At 38.4% G+C, this 23,970-nt stretch overlaps 1 protein-coding gene across 3 annotated transcripts in view; it reads left to right on the forward strand.

Moving 5' to 3' along the window:
• ZSWIM5 (zinc finger SWIM-type containing 5) overlaps positions 1–23,704 on the forward strand; it is a 244,833-nt gene extending 221,129 nt beyond the window's left edge. The window contains exons 11-13 of one of the 3 annotated variants that reach the window (XM_087446045.1): positions 19,032–19,195; positions 19,692–19,773; positions 20,514–23,704. In XM_087446045.1, the coding sequence (XP_087302171.1) occupies positions 19,032–19,195; positions 19,692–19,773; positions 20,514–21,376 (1,109 nt within the window). In that variant the 3' untranslated portion in view covers positions 21,377–23,704. The remainder of the gene's footprint in view (positions 1–19,031; positions 19,196–19,691; positions 19,774–20,513) is intronic. The other 2 variants (XM_004442012.3, XM_087446046.1) reach the window with 2 other exon arrangements.
• Positions 23,705–23,970: the final 266 nt, after the last annotated feature.

Raw genomic sequence — 23,970 nt, forward strand, 5'->3', positions numbered from 1 at the left:
GGCCGCGTCCCACATACAGCAACTAGAAGGAAGTGCAGCTATGACATACAACTATCTACTGGGGCTTTGGGGGAAAAAAATAAATAAATAAAGTTGTTAAAAAAAAAAAAAAATACTCCACATATATTCCATGTTAGCTATGTAGGTTTCCCCACAAAGAAAAGTGAAAATGAGCCACAGAGAAGCTATACTAAAATACTAGCTACCATGGACTGTGAGTATTTTTCTGATACCAGGAAACTACATGGATTTTTTAAGCATTTTTTCAATTAAAAATAACTTTATGTTGTATCATCTTATTGCCAAAAAAATTCATGCTCATTGTAGAAAATGTAAAAGATACAGATAAATCAATATAAAAATGATCAATAAACCAATACAAAAATTGAACAAAGGATGTGATTAGACAGTTCACAGAAAAGAAGATACACGTGACTTTTAAACAGTTAAAATGCCTGGGCTCATTTGAGAAATACAAATTAAAATTACCCTGAGATAACATTTTTCACCAATCCCCATGTGGGGAGTGGGGATGGCAGTGGCCTGGCATGGAGTGTCAGATTCTGAGCAGGATAAGGATGACTGCAGATCCAAGATGCTCACTAACCTCAAGCACAAGAAACATGAATAAAACTGTGCCAAGGCCCATCATAATCAATTGCTTAAAACCAGTGATAAAAGAGAAAATCTTACTTAAAAGCAACTAGAGAAAAAAAGACACATTACACACAAAGGACAAAAGATAAGTATGAGAGCAAGTTTCTCATTAGAAGCAGTGTAAGCAAGAAGACAGTGGAGAAACATCTTTAAAGTACTTTTTAAAAAAACTGTCAACCTCGAATTCTATACCAGTGAAATTATCTTTCAAAAACAAAGATGAGGGGCCGGCCCAGTGGTGTAGCAGTTAAGTTCACACGCTCCGCTTCAGCAGCCCAGGGTTCACAGGTTCGGATCCTGGGCGTGGACCGACACACCGCTTGTCAAGCCATGCTGTGGCAGCATCCCATATAAAGTAGAGGAAGATGGGCACAGATGTTGGCCCAGGGCCAGTCTTCCTCAGCAAAAAGAGGAGTGTTGGCAATGGATGTTAGTTCAGGGCTAGTCTTCCTCACACACACACACAAAAAAGATGAAATAAAAAACTTCTTCAGACAACCACAATTGAATTAGAAATCAATAATAAAAAGATATCTGGAAAATCCACCAAATTTTTGGAAATTAAACCATGCATTTCCATGTAACTCACAGGACAGAGAAAAGAAAATTAGGAAATGTTTACACTGAATGAAAATGAAAGCACAACATATCAAAATTTGTGGAATGGAACTAAAGATTTACTCAGAAGGAAATTTTCAGCACTAAATGCTTATATTCGAAAAGAAGAAAGATTTCAAATCAGTGACCTCAGCTTCTACCTTAAGAAACCAAAAAAAACAAGAACAAACGAAACCCAAAGTAAGCAAAAGAAAGGAAATAATAAAGATCAGAGCAGAAATCAATGAAATAGAATATAGAAAAACAGTAGAGAAAATCACTGAAACCAAAAGCTGGTTCTTTGAAAAAATAAAATTGAAATCCCTTCCAGACTGATCAAGAAAGAAGGAGAGAAGACAAAAATTATCAGTATCAAGAATGAGAAAAGTGACATCACAACAAATTCTAAAGACATTAAAATGATAATAAGGGAATATTATGAACAACTTTATGCCAGTAAATTCAACAACATAAATGAAATGGACTAATTCCTTGAAGGACACAAACTACCAAAGCTCACTCAAGAATAAATAAAAATGAGCTAGGTATATACCCAAAAGAATTGAAAATGTGGACTCAGATACATGTACACCAGTGGTCATAGCAGCATTATTGACAGTAGCCGAAAGTTGGAAATAACTCAAGTGTCCATCAACAGATGAATGGATAAACCAAATGTGGTATACACATACAATGGAATATTATTTAGCCATAAAAAGGAATGAAATTCTGATACATGCTACAACATGGATGAACCTTGAAAACATATGCTAAGTGAAATAAGCCAGACACAAAAGGACAGATATTCTATGATTCCATTCATAGCCATAGTGAAGAAATATCAATGGATACTAAGGCAGTGGGCGAACATTTGATGAAGAATGAGATATTTACATAGTCTGAAAGTTTCTCCCCATAAAATACTTACCATAAAGGAAATAAGCGTAACTCTACCATAGAGTAGAGAAACTTGGCAGACGTCACTTTAATAAAGTGGCTACAGTTATCATAAATTCATAGAGGCAGAAAGTAGAACAAAGGAGAAATTCATAGAGACAAAGTAGAATAGAGAGACTGGAGAAATGAAGAGTTATTATTTAATGGGTATGGAATTTCAATTTGGGATGATGGAAAAATTCTGGAAATGATAATGGTGATGTTGCACAACACTGTGAATGTACTTAATGTCACTGAGGTTGTACCCTTAAATGGGTAAAATGGTAAATTTTATATTATGTATATTTTACCACAGTAAAAAGAAAAGAATAAATAGAATGGAATTTTAAAGAAATTGAATCTGTAGTTAAAAACCTTTCCACAAAGAAAATCCAGGCCTAGGTGGCTTCACTGCTAAGTTCTACCAAACATTTAAGGAAAACATAACAATTCTGTATAAACTCTTGCAGAAAATTGAAGAGAAGGAAATATTTCCCAACTCAATCTATGAAGCCAGCTACCCTGATACCAAATTAACCTGATACTAAAACCAGACAAAAATCATTATAAGAAAAGAAAACTATAGACTAGTATCTCTCATGAGCATAGATGCAAAAATTCTTAATAAAAATTTTAGCAGATTGAATACAATAATATATAAAAAAAGATAATACATCATGACCAAGTAGGGTTTATCCTAAGAATTCAGGGTTGAAGTTTTTTAAATTGCCATTATAATAGCCTCAAGAAAATATGAAATACTAGAGAATAAACCTGACAAAAGATGTGCAACACCTATACAATGAAAATTATAAAACATTGCTGAGAGAAATTACAGAAGACCAAAATAAATGGAAAGACATACTGTGCTCATGGATTGGAAGACTCAATGTTGTTAAGATGTTGATTCTCTACCAATTGATGTATATATTCAATACAATCTCAATCAAAGTCTCAGCAGGCTTTTTTGGGTAGAAATGGATAATCTAATTCTAAAATTCGTATGGAAATGCAAAGGACCTAGAGTAGATGAAAACAACTTTGCAAAAGAAAAATAAAACGAGAGAACTAACACTACACTACCTTGATTTCAAGACTTATTATAAAGCTATAGTAATCAATACAGGGTTATTGGTGTAAAGAGAGACAGATGGATCACTGAAAAAGAATAGAGTCCCAAAATAGACCCACACATTGGTGGTCAGTTTATTTCAATAAAGGGGCAAAGCCAATTCAGTTGAGAAAACAAATGGTACAACATATACAAAAATTAACTTATAATGGATGAAGGACCTACATGTAAAAGCTAAAACTATAAAACTTTCAGATGAAAATAGAACAAAATCATTTTTCTTTTTAGTTAGGCAAAGATTTCTTAGAAACAACACTAAAATCCATAAAAGAAAAAATTAATAATTGGGCTTATCAAAATTAAGAACTTCTGCCCTGTGAAAGTCACTATTGAGAATGAAAAGACAAGCTACAGACTGGGAGAAATATTTGCAAATCACATATTTTATTAGGGACTTGCATCCAGAATACATAAAGAATCCTTAAAACTTAATGATAAGAATATGAACAACGCATTTTTTTAAATGGGCAAAGATCTGAAGAGATACTCCGCTAAAGAAGACACTGATGGAAAATAAGCACATGAAAAGATGCTCAGTATCATTAGTCCTTAAGGAAATGCAAATTAAACCACAATAAGAGAATGGGTAAAATTTAAAAAGCAAAAAAACTGATCATAGTAAGGACTGGCAAGGATGTGGAGCAAATGGAACTGTCATACTGCAGGTAGGAATGTAAGTGGCACAACCACTTTGGGAAACCATTTGATGGTTTCTTAAAAAGTTAGACACCTATACATATGATCCAGCCATTCCACTCATAGATATTACCTAAGAGAAGTGAAAGCATATATCCATAGAAAGACTTCAACATGGAATGTTCATAGCTGCTTTGTTTTTAATAACCAAAAACTGGAAACAATCCACATATCCATCAATAAGTGAATGGATAAATAAACAGTGATATAACCATATAATGGAATACTACTCTGTAGTGAAAAGGAATGAATTATTGATACACACTGTAACATGGACGAATCTCAAAATAATTATGCTAAGTGCCAGACTAAATAATTATGCTAAAGAAGCCAGACTAAAGGAAAAACAGTACATATTGTATTATTCCATTTATATAAAATTCTAGAAAATGCACACTATAGTGACAGAAAGAAAATAAGCACTTCCTGGGAATGGGAGCTGGGGCAGGCTAGGATGGAAGGCAAGAGGGATTACCAAGAGTCACAAGGAAACTTTGGAGGTGATGGATATGTTCATTGTCTTGATTGTGGTGATGGTTTCTTGGGTGTATACATTTGTCAAAATTTATTAAATTGTACATTTTAAGTAAGTGCTGATTATTGTATGTCAATTACACCTCAATAAAGCTGTAAATACATATATAGATAAATGATAGCAACTGATTATAACCCATTGAATAAAATAGGTATCCATGAGTTTTATACTGATATGAATAAATAAATGAGTAGAGTGGAATGCCAAATGATGATTGTGGAAGGAATGATGAAATGGGAATATACCATTCGGCAACTATATAATACTTAATTCAGCCTAGAAACATCAGTGGATACTAAAACTAGTGGGTGAACATTTGATGAGGGATATTTACATAGTCTCAAAGTATCTCCCCACAAACTACTTGTCAATCATAAAGGAAAAATGTGTAACTTTACAGTAGAGAAACCTGGCAGACATCACTTTAATCAAGTGATTGCAGTTAATACTGTCAGTAATGAGTCAAGTCAAAATCATATATTACCTAATAGGAAGCAATGAGAACTCAACATCACTTCTGTGATGTTACAGCCAACAATGCAAACCTACAGTTAATCATGAGGAAACATCAGGCATACCCAGATTGAAGGACATACTGCAAAATAAGTAGTCTAATCTGCAAAAGTGTCAAGGTCGTGAATGTCAAGAGAAGACTACGAAATTTTTGCAAATTGACAAGGACTAAAGAGACATGACAAACTAAATGCAACATGTGACCTTGTATAAAATCCTTTTGCTATAAAGTACCTTATTGGGACAATTAGTGAAACTTGAGTGAGGTTTGTGGTAGATGGTAGTAATATACCAATATTAATTTCCTGATTTTGATGGTTATGTTGTGGGTATGTAGAAGAGTGTCCTTATTTTCCAGAAATACAGACTACAGTATTCAGGAGTGGTGGGGTATCAAGTCAGTAACTTACTTTCGAATGGTTCAGGGGGAAGAAAAGATCTCTCTGTACTATTCTTGAAACTTTTCTGTAAGTTTGAAATTATTTCAAAATTAAAGAAAACATTTTGATAAAACATTGTGTTTGCAAAGATGTGGAGTGGGATTATAGTTTGGTAATCTTTTGTGGAGGGCAATTTGGCATATCTATCAAAATTACAATACACATATACTTTGAACCAGCAGTTTCACTTCCAGGATTTTATCTTACAGTTATCTTTGTACAAATGTGAAATGATGTTTCTACAAAGTTATTCACTGCGACGTTATTTGTAATTGCAAAGTATTTGAAACATTCTAAATATCCATCAATAGGAGACTAACTAAATATATTACTTTAGGTTCAAAATCTCTTACATGAAATTCCAAAATCTGAAAAGGTTTGAAAATCCAAACTCTTTTTGTAAATTGGTGGCAAAACCTCAGCTGACATTAGACATTAGTTGTTTCTCAACACTTTTGTCAGTCACAGATATCTCTGCTGTTCACTAATATTGTGTTGCCTTTTTTGTTTATGTTGTTGTCATTTTGTCAGTTTGAGTTTAACTGCCCTGTAAAAATGTACAAAAAATTGAAGATACTCCTGGGGGTAAGAATAAGAAGAAAAGAAAGCATCTGTCATTATCAAGAGCACAGAAAATAGAGTTAGTGCAGAAGCTTGATCAGGTGTGTCTTTGAGGCACCTTACTAAAGAATAAGGTATGGGAATTAACACCACATATGACTTGAAATAATAGAAAGACAAAGTGTTGAAGTTTTACAGGGACAACACTGACCAGCACTAATGAAGAATAGAAAATTTTTCAGAGGGCAGAGAATGAAGATGTTGACATGACCATGATTGAATGGATTCAACAGTGAGGCAATGTGAATATGCCACTGATTAGTTTGTTGGTCATGAAACAAGCTAGAATATGCCATGAAGAACAGAACATTTAAGGTGAGTATAGAATATCAGAAGATTGACTGCAAAAATTTAAGAAGCATCATGGAATAAAATATCTGGATAACTATGATGAAAAAGCTTCTGCTTAGCATGAAGTAGATGAAAATTATATTGACAAATTTGTTAAGATAATTTTTAATGAAAACGTTAGTCCCAAACATGTATACAGTGCTGATGAAACAGCTCTGTTCTGGCCTGTATTCTTTTTCTAAAAAAACATTAACAATGATTGGTGAGCAAACAAGAGGTTTAAAGTACTCTAAGCACAGGTTGAAAGTTGTGGGATGTGCCAGTGCAGCAGACTGCTAATGCAGTAAAGCTAGAAAAAGCCAACATCCAAGATGTTTCAAAAGCTGTTCATAGTTTGTTAGTATGTAAACAAAAAACCATGGGTAATCAAAGAGATATTTTCTGACTGGCTCAGTAATCTGTACCCATGACTTGAACTCACTGCACACAAGCTGGAATGGAAGAAAATTGTATGATTGTATTTCTTGGACCACTATTCCACACACATCCCTCCTGAACTTCTTGTGGCCAAGAAATTTTACTCTCAATGAAAAGCAAATATAAATATTTATTTTTTATTTTCATACTCTATACTTGCAGTAGGTAACTTACAAGGCTTCCTAGAAGAGTTATTGCAGAAGCTTAATCAGGTATACTTTGATGCCATTCACACAGTTGCTGATGCTTGGAATGATTGATCAACATTTGGCAGAGACTTTGTTTGGCTTACGGTGTTTGAAAGTGAACCTGTAGATAAAGATTTTGAAGGAGTTTGTGTCACTAATGAAAAGATATATAGTCTCATTACTTACACTAAAAGTTTATTGACTAAAAGTCTAAGTTAGAGCCTTGCTACTCAAAATGTGGTCAGCGGACAAGCTTGGAAGCTTGTTAGAAATGCAAATTCCCAGACCCAACTCCAGACCTACTAAATCAGAATCTCTGTGGGTGTAACCCAAGAATCTATGTTTTAACAAATTCTCCAGATGATTTTTATGCTCACTAAGGTTGTAGAAGCACTGATTTAGAGCAAGCTGATAGAGAAACAATACTGCATAAGTTATATACCTGTTGTACATTCCATTTTTCCAGAAAGAACAACTGCTAAAATGGTGTTAACCCAAATAAGCATGAGGCTAGTAATGATGACAATGGTGAGATGTAACACAGATGGAAAAAAAATCTCCAAAGACAATATGGGGGAAATGTATGAGCAGTTTGATCAGTCTTAAATAACATGTATTTATCAGTGAAAAAGAGATTAGGGCTGCTTACTTAATTGAAGAGACTGCTTATATATATAGAAATCCATATTAATGAGACACATTACCCTAGAACTACACGTTTTTAAAGGCCATCTATTGTAGTGTTGTTTCTTCATTAAAGAATCCCATTCTTGGCCCGTCATTAAATATCTAACTCTAATCTTTGGTTATAATAATAGTAATGCTAATAAAGCCTTATGTCCAAGATCCTCAAGATACTAGTTGGAACAAATATTTATTGCATGCATATGTACAGATATTTAGCTTGGTTTGAGGTTTTGTTGAATATTTTCCTTAGAAATAAAGAATATCAAGTATTTATGGTCTATATCACACTATTTCATTTATCAGTTTACTACTGTATCATTAAACTACATTACTGATTTTGCTGTTTATTCCACCTAGTGTGACTATTCATACATTCACTGCACAAAGAGTAATGTGTTTAATTATGATATGCAGCCCCAAGCCCACTGTGAATATTATATATAATATATGCACAAATTATATTTATATAACTTTAAAAACTCTTAAACCCAAGAGTTTTGAGTAAGGAGTTGTGGACCTCTGTGTCCATAAATAGAATACTATGCAGCCATTTAAAAGAATAAGAAGCTCTTTATGTACTGATATGGAATAATCTCCAAGATATACTGATATGTAAGAAAAAAATGACATGTAATCTGTGTATACTATGTTACCATATGTGGGTTTTTTAAAAAGGAGAGCAAATAGATAATATATTTCCTTACTATGCATCGGATTTCCTGGAAGGTAATGTGAAAACTGATAATATTGGTTGCATATAGGGTTAGAAGTGGGTGAATGAGATTCAGAGGTGAGGAGGAAAATGAACTTTTCATTATTTACTTTTTATATCTTTTCAATATTGAACTATGTGAATATTTCCAGAATTTTAAATTGTAAATGTCAAAAGAAACTTCTCAAGTTGAAATGCAAAGGGGAAAAAGAAGTGTAGGGGGAGAAAACACAAAACAGAATATCAGAGAACTGTGGGACAATTACAAAAGAATATAACATATGCAATATATTCTGCAATGCCAGAAGGAGAAGAAGGAAAGGAGAAGAAGAAGTATTTAAAGTAACAGTGGCTGAGAATTTTCCAAAATTAGTGACATACACCAGAACACAGATCCAGGAATCTCAGAGAACACCAAGCAGGATGAATACCAAAAAATTTTCTCCTAGGCACATCCCGTTAAAACTGCAGAAAACCAAACACCAAGAGAAAATCTTGAAAGAAGCCAGAGAACAAAAATACCTTAGAGAAAGAAAGAAAAGAATTACATCAACTTCGCTTCACGAACCATTCAAGCAAGAGAGAGTGAAGTGAAATATTTAAAGTGTTGCAAGAAAAAAACCGCCAACCTAAATGCAATGTCCAAATAAATGACCCTTCAAAAGTAAGGGAGAGGGCCAGCCCCATGGCTTAGCGGTTAAGTGCGCGAGCTCTGCTACTGGCGGCCCAGGTTCGGATCCTGGGCACGCACCGACGCACCGCTTCTCCAGCCATGCTGAGGCCGCATCCCACGTACAGCAACTAGAAGGATGTGCAACTATGACATACAACTATCTACTGGGGCTTTGGGGAAAAAAAAAAAGGAGGAGGATTGGCAATAGATGTTAGCTCAGAGTCGATCTTCCTCAGCAAAAAGAGGAGGATTAGCATGGATGTTAGCTCAGGGCTGATCCTTCCTCACAAAAAAATTAATAAATAAATAAATAAAAGTAAGGGAGGGGGCCGGCCCCATGGCTTAGTGGTTGGGTGCGCGTGCTCCACTACTGGCAGCCCAGGTTCGGATCCTGGGCTCACACCGATGCACCGCTTCTCCAGCCATGCTGAGGCCGCGTCCCACATACAGCAACTAGAAGAATGTGCACCTATGACATACAACTATCTGCTGGGGCTTTGGAGGAGAAAAAAAAAAAGGAGGAGGATTGGCAATGGATGTTAGCTCCGAGCCGGTCTTCCTCAGCAAAAAGAGGAGGATTAGCATGGATGTTAGCTCAGGGCTGATCTTCCTCACAAAAAAAAAAAAAAAAAGGGAGAAATACTTTCTCAGACAAAAACTGAGGGACTTTATTCTCAGTAGACCTGCCTTGCAAGAAGTTCTTCAGAGAGAAGGAAAATGATATAGATCTGAAACTCAGATCTGCATAAAGAAAGGAAGAGTGTTAGAGAAGGAATAAATGAAGGTAAAATAAAAACTTTGGGTTTCTTTTAATTCTTAATTGAACTAATAGATAACTGCTTGTTCAAAATAATAATAGCAGGCCGGCTCCGTGGCTTAGCGGTTAAGTGCGCACGCTCCGCTACTGGCGGCCCGGGTTCGGATCCCGGGCGTGCACCGACACACCGCTTCTCCAGCCATGCTGACGCTGCGTCCCACATACAGCAACTAGAAGGATGTGCAACTATGACATACAACCACCTACTGGGGGTTTGGGGGAAAAAAAGGAGGAGGATTGGCAATGGATGTTAGCTCAGAGCCGGTCTTCCTCAGCAAAAAGAGGAGGATTAGCACGGATGTTAGCTCAGGGCTGATCTTCCTCACACACAGAAAAAAAACAATAATAACAAAATAATAATAGCAATGTATTGGGTGATTATAGCTTAAAGATAAATGAAATGAATGACAGCAATGATTTTACAGATGGAAGAGAAGAATTGAGAATACTACTATAAGGTGCTTTATGAAGTAGTGTAGTTATTGAAAATGAACTTTAGTTGTAAATGTATACTGCAACTCTAGGACAAACACTAAAATAGTTTTTAAAAGAAATATAATTGATATGCTAAGAGAGAGGAGAAAATTGAATCTTATGAAAATTGAATCTTATAAATTGCTCAATTTAAACCAGAGAAAGCAGAAAAGAGGGGAGATTTTTTAAAAAGAAAGAAACAAAGAACAAGTGCAATGAATAGAAAACAGTTACAAATATGGTACATATTAACCCAGCTATATCAATAATTACTTTAAATGTGAATGATCTAAACATACCAGTTAAAAGACAGAGACTGACAGAGTGGCTTTAAAAAAAAAAAAAAAAAAAAACCTAACTATATGTTGTCTACAAGAAACCCACTTTAAATATAAGGACACAGATAGATTAAAAGTAAAGGGAGAGTGGGGCCGGCCCCGTGGCTTAGTGGTTAAGTGTGCGCACTCCGCTGCCGGCGGCCCGGGTTCGGATCCCGGGTGCACACCGACGCACCACTCCTCTGGCCATGCTGAGGCTGCGTCCCACATACAGCAACTAGAAGGATGTGCAGCTATGACAGACAACTATCTACTGGGGCTTTGGGGGAAAAATAAATAAATAAAATGTTTAAAAAAAAAAAAAAAAGTAAAGGGAGAGGATCAATGACCTAAATATAAGAGCTAAAGCCATAAACTTTATAAGAGAAAACCTAGAGGAAAATCTTCATGACCTTGGATTTGGCAGTGGATTCTTAGATATAACACCAAAAGCATGAGCAACAAAAGAAAAAAAATAAATTGGACCTCATCAAAATTAAAATCTTTTGAGCCAGCCTTGATGGCCTAGCGGTTAAAGTTCGGTTTGCTCCACTTCAGTGGCCCAGGTTCGGTTCCTGGGAGCGGAACCACACCACTCATCTGTCAGTGGCCATGCTGCGGCAGCGGCTCACATAGAAGAACTAGAAAGACCTACAACTAGAATATACGACTACATACTTGGGCTTTGGGGAGGAGAATAAAAAAGAGAGAGAGAGAGAGGAAGATTGGCAACAGATGTTAGCTCAGGGTGAATCTTTCCCAGCAAAAAAAAAAAAACTTAAAAAAAAAATTCTAAAACCAATTTTAAAAAAAATTAAAAACTTTTGGTCATCAAAAGACATTATCAAGAAAGTGAAACCTACAGGGTGGGAGAAAATGTCTGTAAATCATATGTCTGATAAGGGCTTAATATACAAAATATATAAAGAACTACAACCCAACAACAGAAAGACAAACAACCCAATTTAAAAATGAGCAAAAAATTTGAAGAGACAGTCCTCCAAAGAAGATATACAAATGGCTAATAAGTACATGAAAAGATGCTCAACATAATTAGTCATTAGGGAAATGCAAATCAAAACCACAAAGAGATACCACTTCACACCTATTAGGATGGCTATTATTAATAAACAAAAGCAAAATAATTAAGTGTTGGTGAGGATGTGGAGAAATTGGAACACTTGTACATTGCTTGTGGGAATGTAAAGTGGTGCAGCTGCTGTAGAAAATAGTTTGATGGTTCCTGAAAAATTTAAATAGAATTCCCATGTAACCCAGCAATTCCACTCCTAGGTATATACCCCAAATAATTGAAAAGAGGTACTCAAATAGATGCTTTATATGCCAGTGTTCATTGTAGCATTATTCACAATAGCCAAAAGTTGGAAACAACCTAAGTGTCCATCAACATATGAATGAACAAACAAAAGGTGGTATATGCACACAATGGAATATAATTAAATCATAAAAAGAAATGATGTTCTTATACATGCTACAACATGGGAGAACCTTGAAGCATTATGCTAAGTGAAAGAATCCAAACACAAAAAGGATAAATATTGTATGATTCCACTTATATGAAATATCTAGAATAGGCAGATTAATAAAGACAGAAAGTAGATTAGAAGTTACCAGGGGCTGAGGGGAGAGGCAATGGAGAGTTATTATTGCTTTCTGTTTGGGGTGATGAAAAAGTTTTGGAAATAGTGGTGATATTTAGACAACATTGTGAATGTGATTAGTGCCACTCAGTTGTACTCTTAAAAATCATTAAAATAGGGGCCAGCCAAGTGGCCTAGTGGTTAAGTTCAGCATGCTCCACCTTGGCAGCCTAGGTTTGTGGGTTCAGATCCTGGGCACGGACCTACACCACTTGTCAGCCATGCTGTGGCAGCAACCTACATGTAAAATAGAGGAAGATTGGCACAGATGTTAGCTCAGGGCTAATCTACCTCAAGCAAAAAAAGAGGAAGATTGTCAACATACATGAGCTCAGGGCTAATCTCCCTCAGCAAAAAAAAAAAAAAAAGTGGTAAAAATATATATAAAATAAAACTTGCTTTTTAAATTAGATAGCTAGCTAGACCCACCCTAAGTATAAACACCAAACAGTACTCAGCTTCATTTTTATCCCAGTACCTTTAGGCAGATATTTAACTCTTCTATGACTGAGCTTATATGCTTTATCTTTCCAAATATTATCTACTAAAAACAGAGGCCAAGGCTTTAAAAAAAAAAAACATGTAGGAGGTGTTGTCAACACTCTGGCCCTCACTTTCCATACCCTATACACCCACTAACAGACTAGCCACACTGAAAGCAGGAAGAGTCTGGAAAAGACACTCTCCCAAAAAAACATGCATATTAATTTAGCCAGTTTGTTGTTTTCATCTTTAAAATTATTAACCACAGTCAGATTTCTTCAATAACAACAAAGTAAAGTATGGAGAAAGGTATACCATGTTAACACAAATTAAAAGGAAGCTGGAATACCTATATTAATTTCAAACAAAGCAGACTTCAATACATGGAAGATTATCAGGGATAAAGAGGGGCATTGCATAGTGATAAAAGGGTCAGTTCTCCAAGAAGACATAATAATCCTTAATGCATATGCATCCAGCAACAAAGCATCAAAATATGGGAGGCAAAAACTGATAGAACTGTAAGGAGAAATGGACAAGTCCACTATTATAGTTGGAGAATTCAGTACACCTCTATCAGTAATTAACAGATCCAGCAGGCAAAAAGTCAGTAAAGATATACCTGAACTGAACAGCACCATCAATTAACTGGATCTGATTAACGTTTATAGACTACTTGATCAAACAACAACAGAATACACATTCTTCTCCAGCTCACATGGAACATTCACCAAGATAGACCACATTCTGGACCATAAAACACATCTCAATAAATTTAAAAGAATAGAAATCATACAAAGTATGCTCTCAGATCACAGTGGAATTAAAGTAGAAATTGATAACGGAAGGATAACTGGAAAATCCCAAAATATGTGGAGTTTAAACAACACACTTCTAAGTAACACGTGAGTCAAAGTCTCGAGAGCAATTTTTAAATATTTGGAACTAAATGAAAGTTAAAATACAACTGATCAAAATGTGTGGGATGCAGCAAAAGCAGTGCTTGGAGAGAAATTTATAGCATTAAATACATACGTTAGAAAAGAGGGAAGATGTAAAAGCAATAATCTATCACTTCACATCTGTTAGAATGGCTATTATCAAAAAGACGAGATAACAAGTGCTGCCAAGCATATGGAGAAAAATGAACCCTTGTGCACTGTTGGTGGGAATATAAATTGGTACAGCCACTATGGAAAACAGTATGGAAGTTCCTCAAAAAATTAAAACTAGAACTACCATATATGGTCCAGCAATCCCACTTCTTGGTATATATCCAAAGGAAATGAAATCACTGTCTCAAAGAGGTATCTGCACACCCATATTCATTGCACTGCGGCATTAATCACAATAGCCAAGATTTGGAAACAACCAAAGTGTCCGCCAACGGATGCCTGGATAAAGAAAATGTATATACATATAGGTACATACTCACACACAATGGGATATTATCCAACCATAAAAAAGAAGGAAATCCAGTCACTTGTGACAATGTAGATGAACCTCGAAGGCATTATGCTAAGTGAAATAAGTCAGAGAAAGACAAATACTGTATTATCTCATTCATATGTAGACTCTAAAAAAAGCCAAACTCATAGAAACAGAGTAGATTGGTGGTTGCCAGGGCCTGGGAGGGTGGGGGAACTAGGGAGATGTTGGTCAAAGGATACAAATTTTCAGTGAGAAAGATGAGTAAGTTTTAGGGATCTAATGTACAGTGTGTTGACTATAGTTAACAATACTGTATTGTATACTTGAAATTTGCTGAGAGTAGATCTTAAATGTTCTCACCACACACACACAAAAAGGTAACTCACAAAAAGGTGAGGTGGTAGATGTGTTAACTAGTCTTATTGTGGTCGTCATTTGCAACGCGTATATCAAATCACATTGTATACCCTAAACTTAATGTTATATGTAAATTATATCTCAATAAAATGGAGGCAAAAATAAAGTAAAATCAGTAAGCTAAGTTTCCACCTTAGAAAACTAGAGAAAGAGAGCAGTATAAACCTAAAACTAGCAGAAGAAAAGAGATAATAAAAATTAGAGCAGAAATCAGTGCAACTGAAAATAGGAAAACATAAGAGAAAATCAATGAAAGCAAAGGCTGGTTATTTGAAAAGATCAATAAAATTTAATAAATCTCTAGGCAGGCTAACCAAAAAAAAAAAGAGAAAGACATAAATTACTCATATCATAAATGAAAGAGGCCATGATTCCTGATTTCCTGGACATTAAAAAGATAATGAAGGAATATTATGAACAGCTGTATGCCCACAAATTTGATATCTTTGATGGAATGAACCAATTCCTTGAAAAACACAATCTACCAGAACTCACATGGAAATAAATAATTTGAATAGGCCTATATCTATTAGAAATTGAATCAATCATTTTCCAAACAGAAAGCACTTGATCCAAATTATTTCACTGGTGAGTTCTATCAAATATTTAAGGAAAAAGTGATACCAATTCTCTACAATTTCCTCCAGAAAATAGAAGCATAGAGAACACTACCTAACTTATCTTGTGAGGCCAGCATTACTCTAATACCAAAACCAGATAAAGACAGTACAAGAAGGGAAAACTACAGACCAATATCATGAACATAAATGCAAAAATCCTCAACAAAATATTAGCAAATTGAATCCAAGAAAGTATAAAAAGAATTATACACCACAACCAAGTGAGATTTATGTCAGGTGTGCAAGTCTGGTCTAGTACTTGAAAATCATTTAATGTAATCCATCACATCTGCAGCCTAATGAAGAAGGATCATATGATTATGTGAGTAGACGCAGGAAAAACAAATGACAAAATCCAACACCTATTCGTGATTTCAAAAAAAAAAAAAAAAAGCCCCCTCAGCAAACTAGGAATAGAAGAGAACTGACTCAACTTTATAAAGAACATCTACAGACATCTACAGTTAGCATCATGTTTAACGGAGAGAAAGTAGATGCTTTTCCCTGAAGATCAGAAATAGGACAAGAATGTCCCCTCTCACCATTCCCATTCAACATCATTCTAGAAGTCCTAGCTAATGCAATAAGACAAGAAAGGAAATAAAAGGCATACAGATTGGGAAGGAAGAAATAAAACTCTTCATTCACAAATGACATGATTGTCTATGCAGAAAATTCCAAAGAATCAAAAACAACAGAAAAAAAACTGGAACTAACAAGTGATTATAGCAGGGTTGCAGAATACAAGGTTAATATACAAAAGTCAGTTGCTTTCCTATATACCAGCAATGAACAGTTGAAATTTGGAATTAAAACCACAATACCATTTTTATATTAGCACCCAAAAAAAAGTACTTAGGAATAAATCTAACAAAATATGTACAGATCTATATGAGGAAAACTATAAAACTTTGAGGAAAGAAATCAAAGATCTAAATAAATAGATATTGCATGTCCATAGATAGGAAGACTCAATATTATTCTGTCAGTTCTTCCCAACTTGATCTATAGGTTCAATACAATCTCAAGCAAAATCCCAGCAAGTTATTTTATGGATATTAACAAATTCTTTCTAAAGTTTATGTGGAAAACCAAAAGACCTAGAAAAGCTAACACAATACCGAAGAAGAACAAAGTTGGAGAACACACTACCCGACTTCAAGACTTAATATGAATTTACAGTAATCAAGACAGTCTGGTTATTGGCAAAAGAATAGACAAAGAGATCAATGGAACAGACTAGAGAGCTCAAAAACAGACCCACACAAACATTGTCAACTGATCTTTGACAAAGGAGCAAAGGATAGTCTTTTCAACAAATGGTACTGGAAAAACGACATCCACATGCAAAAAAATGAATATAGACACTGACCTTACACCTTTACAAAAATTAACTCAAAATCATAGACATAAAAGTAAAATGCAAAACTATGAAACTTCTAGAAGATAACATAGAAAATCTAGGTGACCTTGGGTTTGGCAATAACTTTTTTGATAACAACACCAAAAACAATCCATGAAAGAAAAAACTGATAAGTAGGATTTCATTAAAATTAAAAACTTATGCTCTGTGAAAAACACTGTTAAGAAACTGAAAAGATAAGCCACAGACTGGGAGAAAATATTTGTAGAACACATATCTGATCAAGGACTTGTATCCCAAATATATAGATAACTCTTTAAAACTCTACAATAAGAAAACAAACAACTGAATTTTTAAATGGGCAAAAGACCTGAACTGATGCCTCACCACAGAGGATATACAGATGGCAAACAAGCATACAAAAAGATGCTCAGCATGATACATCATTAGGGAAATGCAAATTAAAACAAAAGTGAGATACCAGTACATACCTATTAGAATGGCTAAAATCCAAAATACTGATAACGTTCAACACTGGTGAGGATGCAGAGCTGCAGGAGCTCGCATTCACTGCTAGTGGAGGTGCAGAAGGCCCAGCCACTTTGGAAGATAGTTTGCAGTTTTTTTACAAAGTTAAACATAGTTTACCATGTGATCCAGCAGTCATACTCTTAGGTATTTACCCAAATGAGTTGAAAACTACGTCCTCACAAAAACTTGCACACAAATGCTTATAGCAGCTTTATTTCTAATTACCAAAAACTAGAAGCAACCAAGATGGCCTTCAGTAGATGAATGGATAAACAAACTGAGGTAGATCCGTACAATGGAATATTATTTACCAATAATAAAAAATGAGCTATCGAGCCACAAAAAAACACGGAGGAACCTTAAAAGTATGTTGCTGAGTGAAGGAAGCCAGTTTGAAAGGTTACATACTGTGATTCCAAATCTATGACATTGTGGAAAAGGTAAAACTATAGAGACAATAAAAAGATCAGTATTCTGCTCAGGGGGAATGAGGAGAGGGATGAATAGGTGGAACACAGGAGATTTTTAGAGCAATGAATCTATTCTGAATGATACAGTAATGATGGGTCCATGATACTATGCATTTGTGAAAACCAATAGAACTGTATAACACAGTGGACCCCAATGTAAACTATGGACATTAGTTAATAATAATGTATCAATGTTGGTTCATCAAATGTACCACACTAATGTAAGATGCTAATAATAGGGGAAACTGGAAGGGGGGAGAGCAGACATATGAGAACTCTCTGTACTATCTGCTCAATTTTCTGTAAACCTAAAACTGCTTTGAAAACATAAAGGCTATTAATTTTAAAAATTGTTTTTAAAGATGATAGAAGAAAAATGGTAATTTCTCCCGCAATCCTGACACCCAAAGATAACTACTACTAAGACATTGTTACAAATATCCCTGGAGATTTTCTATTCATGTGTGTGCACATACGCTATACACACACTGCCACTTCTTTTTTTTTAATAAAAGTAGAATCAGAGAATATTAACCATACATGAATTGTTTATAATTTTCATAGCAACCCTAAAAGGTTATTATTTCCATTTTATAGATCAAGTAACTGAGCTGGTAAATGGCTGAACTAGGTTCAATTCCCAATGTATTTTACTCCAAAGCTTATATACTCTTACCACTACACCTCTTTGTAAAACATAAGACCTACTTTTTGTTCTATCTTTATTTCACATTTTACCCCTTCACAAGATATACCCATCTTTCATACACTACTACCTTTGTACAGTGACCTTCACTTCATATGGTCTACATGCCCTTCCTGCAGTGTATTCCTTCACTCTGTGCACTGATACTTTGTATAGAATCTTTGCCTGCTAAATAAGACATGGTGGCCCAGCTCCTTTTTTCTCCAAGGAGCTGTAGTGAGAGGCAAACTATGGGACTGGTATACTTTTTTGGCAATAATGTGGCTTCTTGTCTCCTGAATAAAGCTTTCAAAATTCATGTGTTCAAGAAAATTATTTCTTGGATCTAAGGAGCTTGAAGGAAAAGAGGATGAAAGGAGTAGAGGCAGATGAAAAGGTGGAGAGAAGTGAATTCATGTGGGTACCTGGGGAAGAAGGAAGGAGCCTCCAGTGCTTGACAGAGCTTGACCACCAAGAAGGGATGGTAGCATTCAGAAGCATTCAATGCATTGATAGCCAGTTCAACCAGTATCTGCTGCCATCAGCTGGCTGTTCAGGGAAACTATAAAGAAGATCCTGTCCCTGCCTCTTTTCTTGGCACCTGTAGGGGACACTCTGAGGCTCCGAACAATCCTGGAAGCAATACAGAAGCACATCCATTCTTCCTCCCTCATCTTCAAATTGGCCCAAGATGCATTCAAGATTGCTACTCCCACAGACAGTACTACTGACAGCACCCTGCTCAACGTGGCCCTGGAGCTGGGGTTACAGGTATGGAGGAGTGGACCATCCCCGCTTTAGGCTTCTGGCCTAGTGACAATTGGTAGAAGATAAGATCCCAGGAGGATTAGGCATGGGCCAAGTCTAGTTCTTTCTGTGTCCCCAGAACACAACCTCTAGGCTAGACACAAGATAAGAACTCTAAATTGGGCTCCGTTTTGAAGTTAAGGCCAGGTAAGTTAAGCGTTGTAGCTTTAGGCTCCATGGGGTCCTCATCTTCTCCCCACCCCACCCCCATTCCTCCAAGTCAAGCAAGGTGTAGTAATAAGGACTTTATTTGTTACAGGTCATCAGAGAAGCTTTCTATCTGATTAGTCAGAGGGGTGGGGCAGAAATTAAACAAACTTGTCTGTACGTATCAGGGGAAAGATGGCTGTTTAAAGCACCAATAAATACTTGTTGCATAAATGAATGGCAAGGGGAAGTGGGGAGAGGGAGGTTGTAACAGTTATGTTTAGCCTGCTGGGAATGCCTCTTTTTTGCCCAGGTGATGAGGATGACCTTATCAACCCTTAACTGGAGGCGCCGGGAGATGGTGCGATGGTTGGTGACATGTGCTACAGAAGTGGGTGAGTCTCCCACCTCCCTCTACCCCCAGGGGAAAGGAGTTCCTAGGCCCTACTCTTGGGACAGGACAGCGAATCCTTAGAGCTCTCATATTCCTATTATTGATGGCCTAGGAAAGGATGGGGCTGCTGGTAGGAGAAGATGACTTCTGTTCATCCAGCCCAAGCTCTGCCCTCACTGCTTGGACCACACCCTGATGTCAGCCGCACTTTGACCCTCTGATCAGAGACCTGTCTGAGAGAATGAATTTTCAGCCAGCAGTACTCAAGTGCACCCTTGGGAGGTAGTTGGCCCAGTGGTTTGGTCCCAGTCCCTATCCATGCTTCTGAGAAACCCCAAACAACTTGGAGGCTCAGGACCCCGTCTAGAGCCCAAAGCCCCAGCACAAGACTCTACCCTGAAAGGCCCCACTTCAGCTAGAACCCCCAGGCAGATCTGCAACCCCGGCCTTGGGGCAGGCAAACCACAGGCTCTGCTGCTCCATCCTTCTGAGGGGCTAAGAGCACCTGCAGAGACCTTCAACCCTCTGACCTGGGGAAGAAAGGGATGGGAAGAGACCCCAAATGGGGTTTGGCCATCCGGGATGCTCCCCTTGCCCTGGTTTGCCTCAGATCATCTCAAGGCTGCTAAGGAGGAGGGAGAACTCGTCTCTGCAGGCCAAGTTCTGACCCCAAATAGTAATCTGGGCAGACCTGGATCAGGAGCCGGATGGCCATGGCTGAGCTCAGGCTCTCCCTGACAGGTGTGCAGGCCCTGGTGAGCATCTTGCAGAGCTGGTACACACTCTTCACCCCTACCGAGGCTACTAGCATTGTGGCTGCCACAGCCGTATCCCACACCACTATCCTGCGCCTCAGTCTTGACTATCCACAGCGGGAGGAGCTGGCTAGCTGTGCTCGCACACTGGCCCTACAGTGTGCTATGAAGGATCCACAGAGCTGTGCCCTGTCAGCCCTTACGCTCTGTGAGAAAGACCATATTGCCTTTGAGGCAGCCTACCAGATCGCCATCGATGCTGCCGCTGGTGGCATGACCCATTCACAACTGTTCACCATCGCCCGCTACATGGAGCTCCGTGGCTACCCGCTACGTGCCTTCAAGCTGGCCTCACTGGCCATGAGCCATCTCAATTTGGCCTACAACCAGGACACCCACCCGGCCATCAACGATGTGCTCTGGGCATGTGCCCTCAGCCACTCTCTGGGCAAGAATGAGCTGGCGGCCCTCATTCCCCTGGTCGTGAAGAGCGTGCACTGTGCCACAGTGCTTTCAGACATCCTGCGGCGCTGCACAGTGACTGCACCTGGCCTGGCTGGCATCCCAGGCCGCCGCAGCTCCGGAAAGCTCATGTCCACCGACAAAGCTCCACTGCGCCAGCTGCTGGATGCCACCATCAATGCCTATATCAACACCACACACTCACGCCTGACACACATCAGCCCTCGCCACTACGGAGAGTTCATTGAGTTTCTGAGCAAGGCTCGGGAGACCTTCCTGCTGCCCCAGGATGGCCATCTGCAGTTTGCCCAATTCATCGACAACCTCAAACAAATCTACAAAGGCAAGAAGAAGCTGATGCTGCTGGTACGAGAGCGCTTTGGCTGAGAAAGCAGACCGCTCACTGCCGGGGCAGCCTGAGCTCCCAGGTGCCATCAAGTCAGGCCAAGGACACTGAAACATTTGTCCACCCTGAGAGGACGCTGAGCACCTCTGGCTGAAGCCAAAGGACCACAGGGCTAAGCATGGGGAAGGTCCAACTCGAGTCAATATGCCTGCCTTGGCCAGGTTCTCACAACAGCCCACTGTTCCTGGAGGAGCTGGGCCCTGCAGATCGATCAGAAACCCCACAACATGCCACCTCACACCCCTATATTCTGCGTAGTCCTGGGCATTGGCCCTCTCTCCCTTGGCAAACACAGAACACTGTTCCGTCTCAGGGATTGCTTAACCAGAGCAACAGAAGCATTAATGGTACTGTAAATACTATAGTATATGTGTTGACAATTACGTTGTAAAATTGTAACTATTTATAATTCTGATTCTAATTTGATGGGTACTTGAAGTAGCTGTGGGTAGGAAGATGGGCTTGTTTTCTGAGGAGACTCACAACCATTTCTCAGGTTTCCCTCGCAGAGTCTATGCCACTGGCAGTGGAAGAGTGGAGGTGGCAGGGAGAAAAATGGCCAGTTAGAATAAATCCCAAGTCTAGTCTATGCAGAAACCCCAGCCTGCAGACAGGGCATCTGTAGTCCAGCGGTGAGTGAGGGGCAGGGCCCAGTCTGGACTTCTCACGAAGCCATCAGGACACTGAAGCTCTTGCTCCTGTCTCACGCAGCCACTCTAGAGCCTGCTGAGCTCCTGAGAAACAAATGCAGGGAGAAGGTGAAGGTCTGGGAGGCCGCTGAGCTCATAATATTCATCTACCCTGGTCACCTTGGTGTTAGAGAGTGTCTGGTTTCATCTCTAATTATATATGTGTGTGTATATATCTGAATGGCTAAGTACACGTGTCTGTATGCATAGATATAGCTGTGCATGCCTGTGTGTGCACATATATATTTATGTGTATCTGTGTCAGATCTGTGTCTACGTGAATACATGTCTGTGCTGGACTGTGGGTTTCTGTGTGAGGGTATACACATTTGTGAACATAAAAGAATAGGTATCTGTGTGTGTGTTCGTGTTTGTCGATGCATGTTTAGTGTGTGTATCTGAGCACACACGAGTGCATGTGTATAAACATGTTTGTGTCTGCGTGTATGCCTGCTCTCCATTGATCTGTCTCCATATGTGTAACTGTGTATATTTCGACATGTAGGTATGTCTGAGTTCATGTTTGAGGATCTGCATGAATGTGTCCCTTCTCTTTTTGCCAGATCTCTCTTCCCCATTCCTCTTAGTCTCTCTCACCAGCTAAACATGTTCCCCATCTCCGTGTCTGCTCTATTCACCATTCTCTCCCCAGACAAGCTTCTAAGCACTAGTCTCCCTCTACCTTAAGAGTAGCTCCTTCAGCTCCACAGTTCTCTTCTCACCCTGTACTTACTTTCTTCCCCTGCCTTTCTACCTCAAGCTTCTGCCTGCTTTTGTCACAGTCCCATTGGTCGCTGATTTGGAGGCTGGGGCTGGAATGCCATTTGGTCTTTCCCTTTCTGACTAGTTTCTAGACCTAGTGGGCAACCCCTGTCTTAGCCCTGGCTGACCTCCACAGTGTATCATGTTCCTGCTACCCTCCCAACCCCTATGCTCAGCCTGGAATTGTTATAGGAGGTAGCAGGGGCATTCAGAAGAGTCATTTGGATGCCAGTGTCTTGGTGTTTACTGTTTCATGTTTTAGTTCCTGAGTAGGGGGTGGGGTGTGGTAGGGAAGGGGTGGTTAGCTAGAGTGTGAACGGAGAACCTCTCTGTTTTATTTTCCTTTCTTTGACAAATGTTTGTCACTTTTTTTTTTTTTTTTTTTTTTTGCTCCACACTAACCAATAAGTTGTATTTGCTGTTCGTGGCTACTGAAGTCTTATTGTCCAGCCATGGGCCCGTACAACCTCTCAGCCCAACAGGTTGGTTAAAAAAAAGAAGAAGCCACTCCCATTTCTGTATCACAATTGCCATTTTTTAGCAAGTGTGTGAACTCACAGTGCTTTTCTATGAATAAATCATGAATCACAGAAAAGATCATTTTTCTAAAATCAGAAATGGTGTTCTATCAGTAAATGGGGCCCTTCCCTCTCTTCTGCATTGCCCTGGCTGGGATAGGAAGCCGGTTGGGCCTATAGCACAGTGGGTTCCCAGTGGTCTCAGGAGATGTGAAATGATGAATTTCCTGCCTCACCAGACCCCTCTCCAGAGCTCACAGGCACCTCAGAGCCTTGTCCCAGGAAGTAGGTACCACCATGATGGGCAGAAACACCAAGATCCTGACAAAATGGGAGGGTATGCTCAGAAAAGAATGCAGAGCAACCCTGAGTGCCATAGGGCATTTTAGCTTTAGAGGCCTTCTCACTTCATTGAGGCCAGTCTAAGGCTCTAATCCTAAGCAACCTAGCTCTGAGTCCTATGTCCTCCCCATCTTTTGGCATGAAAGCTGAAGGCCTCTCAGCCTCTCCCTGCTCGCCTAAACTCCATCTTCCTCAACAGGCCTCTGAAGTATTTCAGCCATTTCTGTGCCCCTCTCCCCTCACTCCCCAGACACAAAGCACTGT

This window comes from Ceratotherium simum, chromosome 22 (genome assembly GCF_057802395.1).
Source record: "Ceratotherium simum simum isolate JZ-2026a chromosome 22, ASM5780239v1, whole genome shotgun sequence".
Classification (NCBI taxonomy): domain Eukaryota; kingdom Metazoa; phylum Chordata; class Mammalia; order Perissodactyla; family Rhinocerotidae; genus Ceratotherium; species Ceratotherium simum.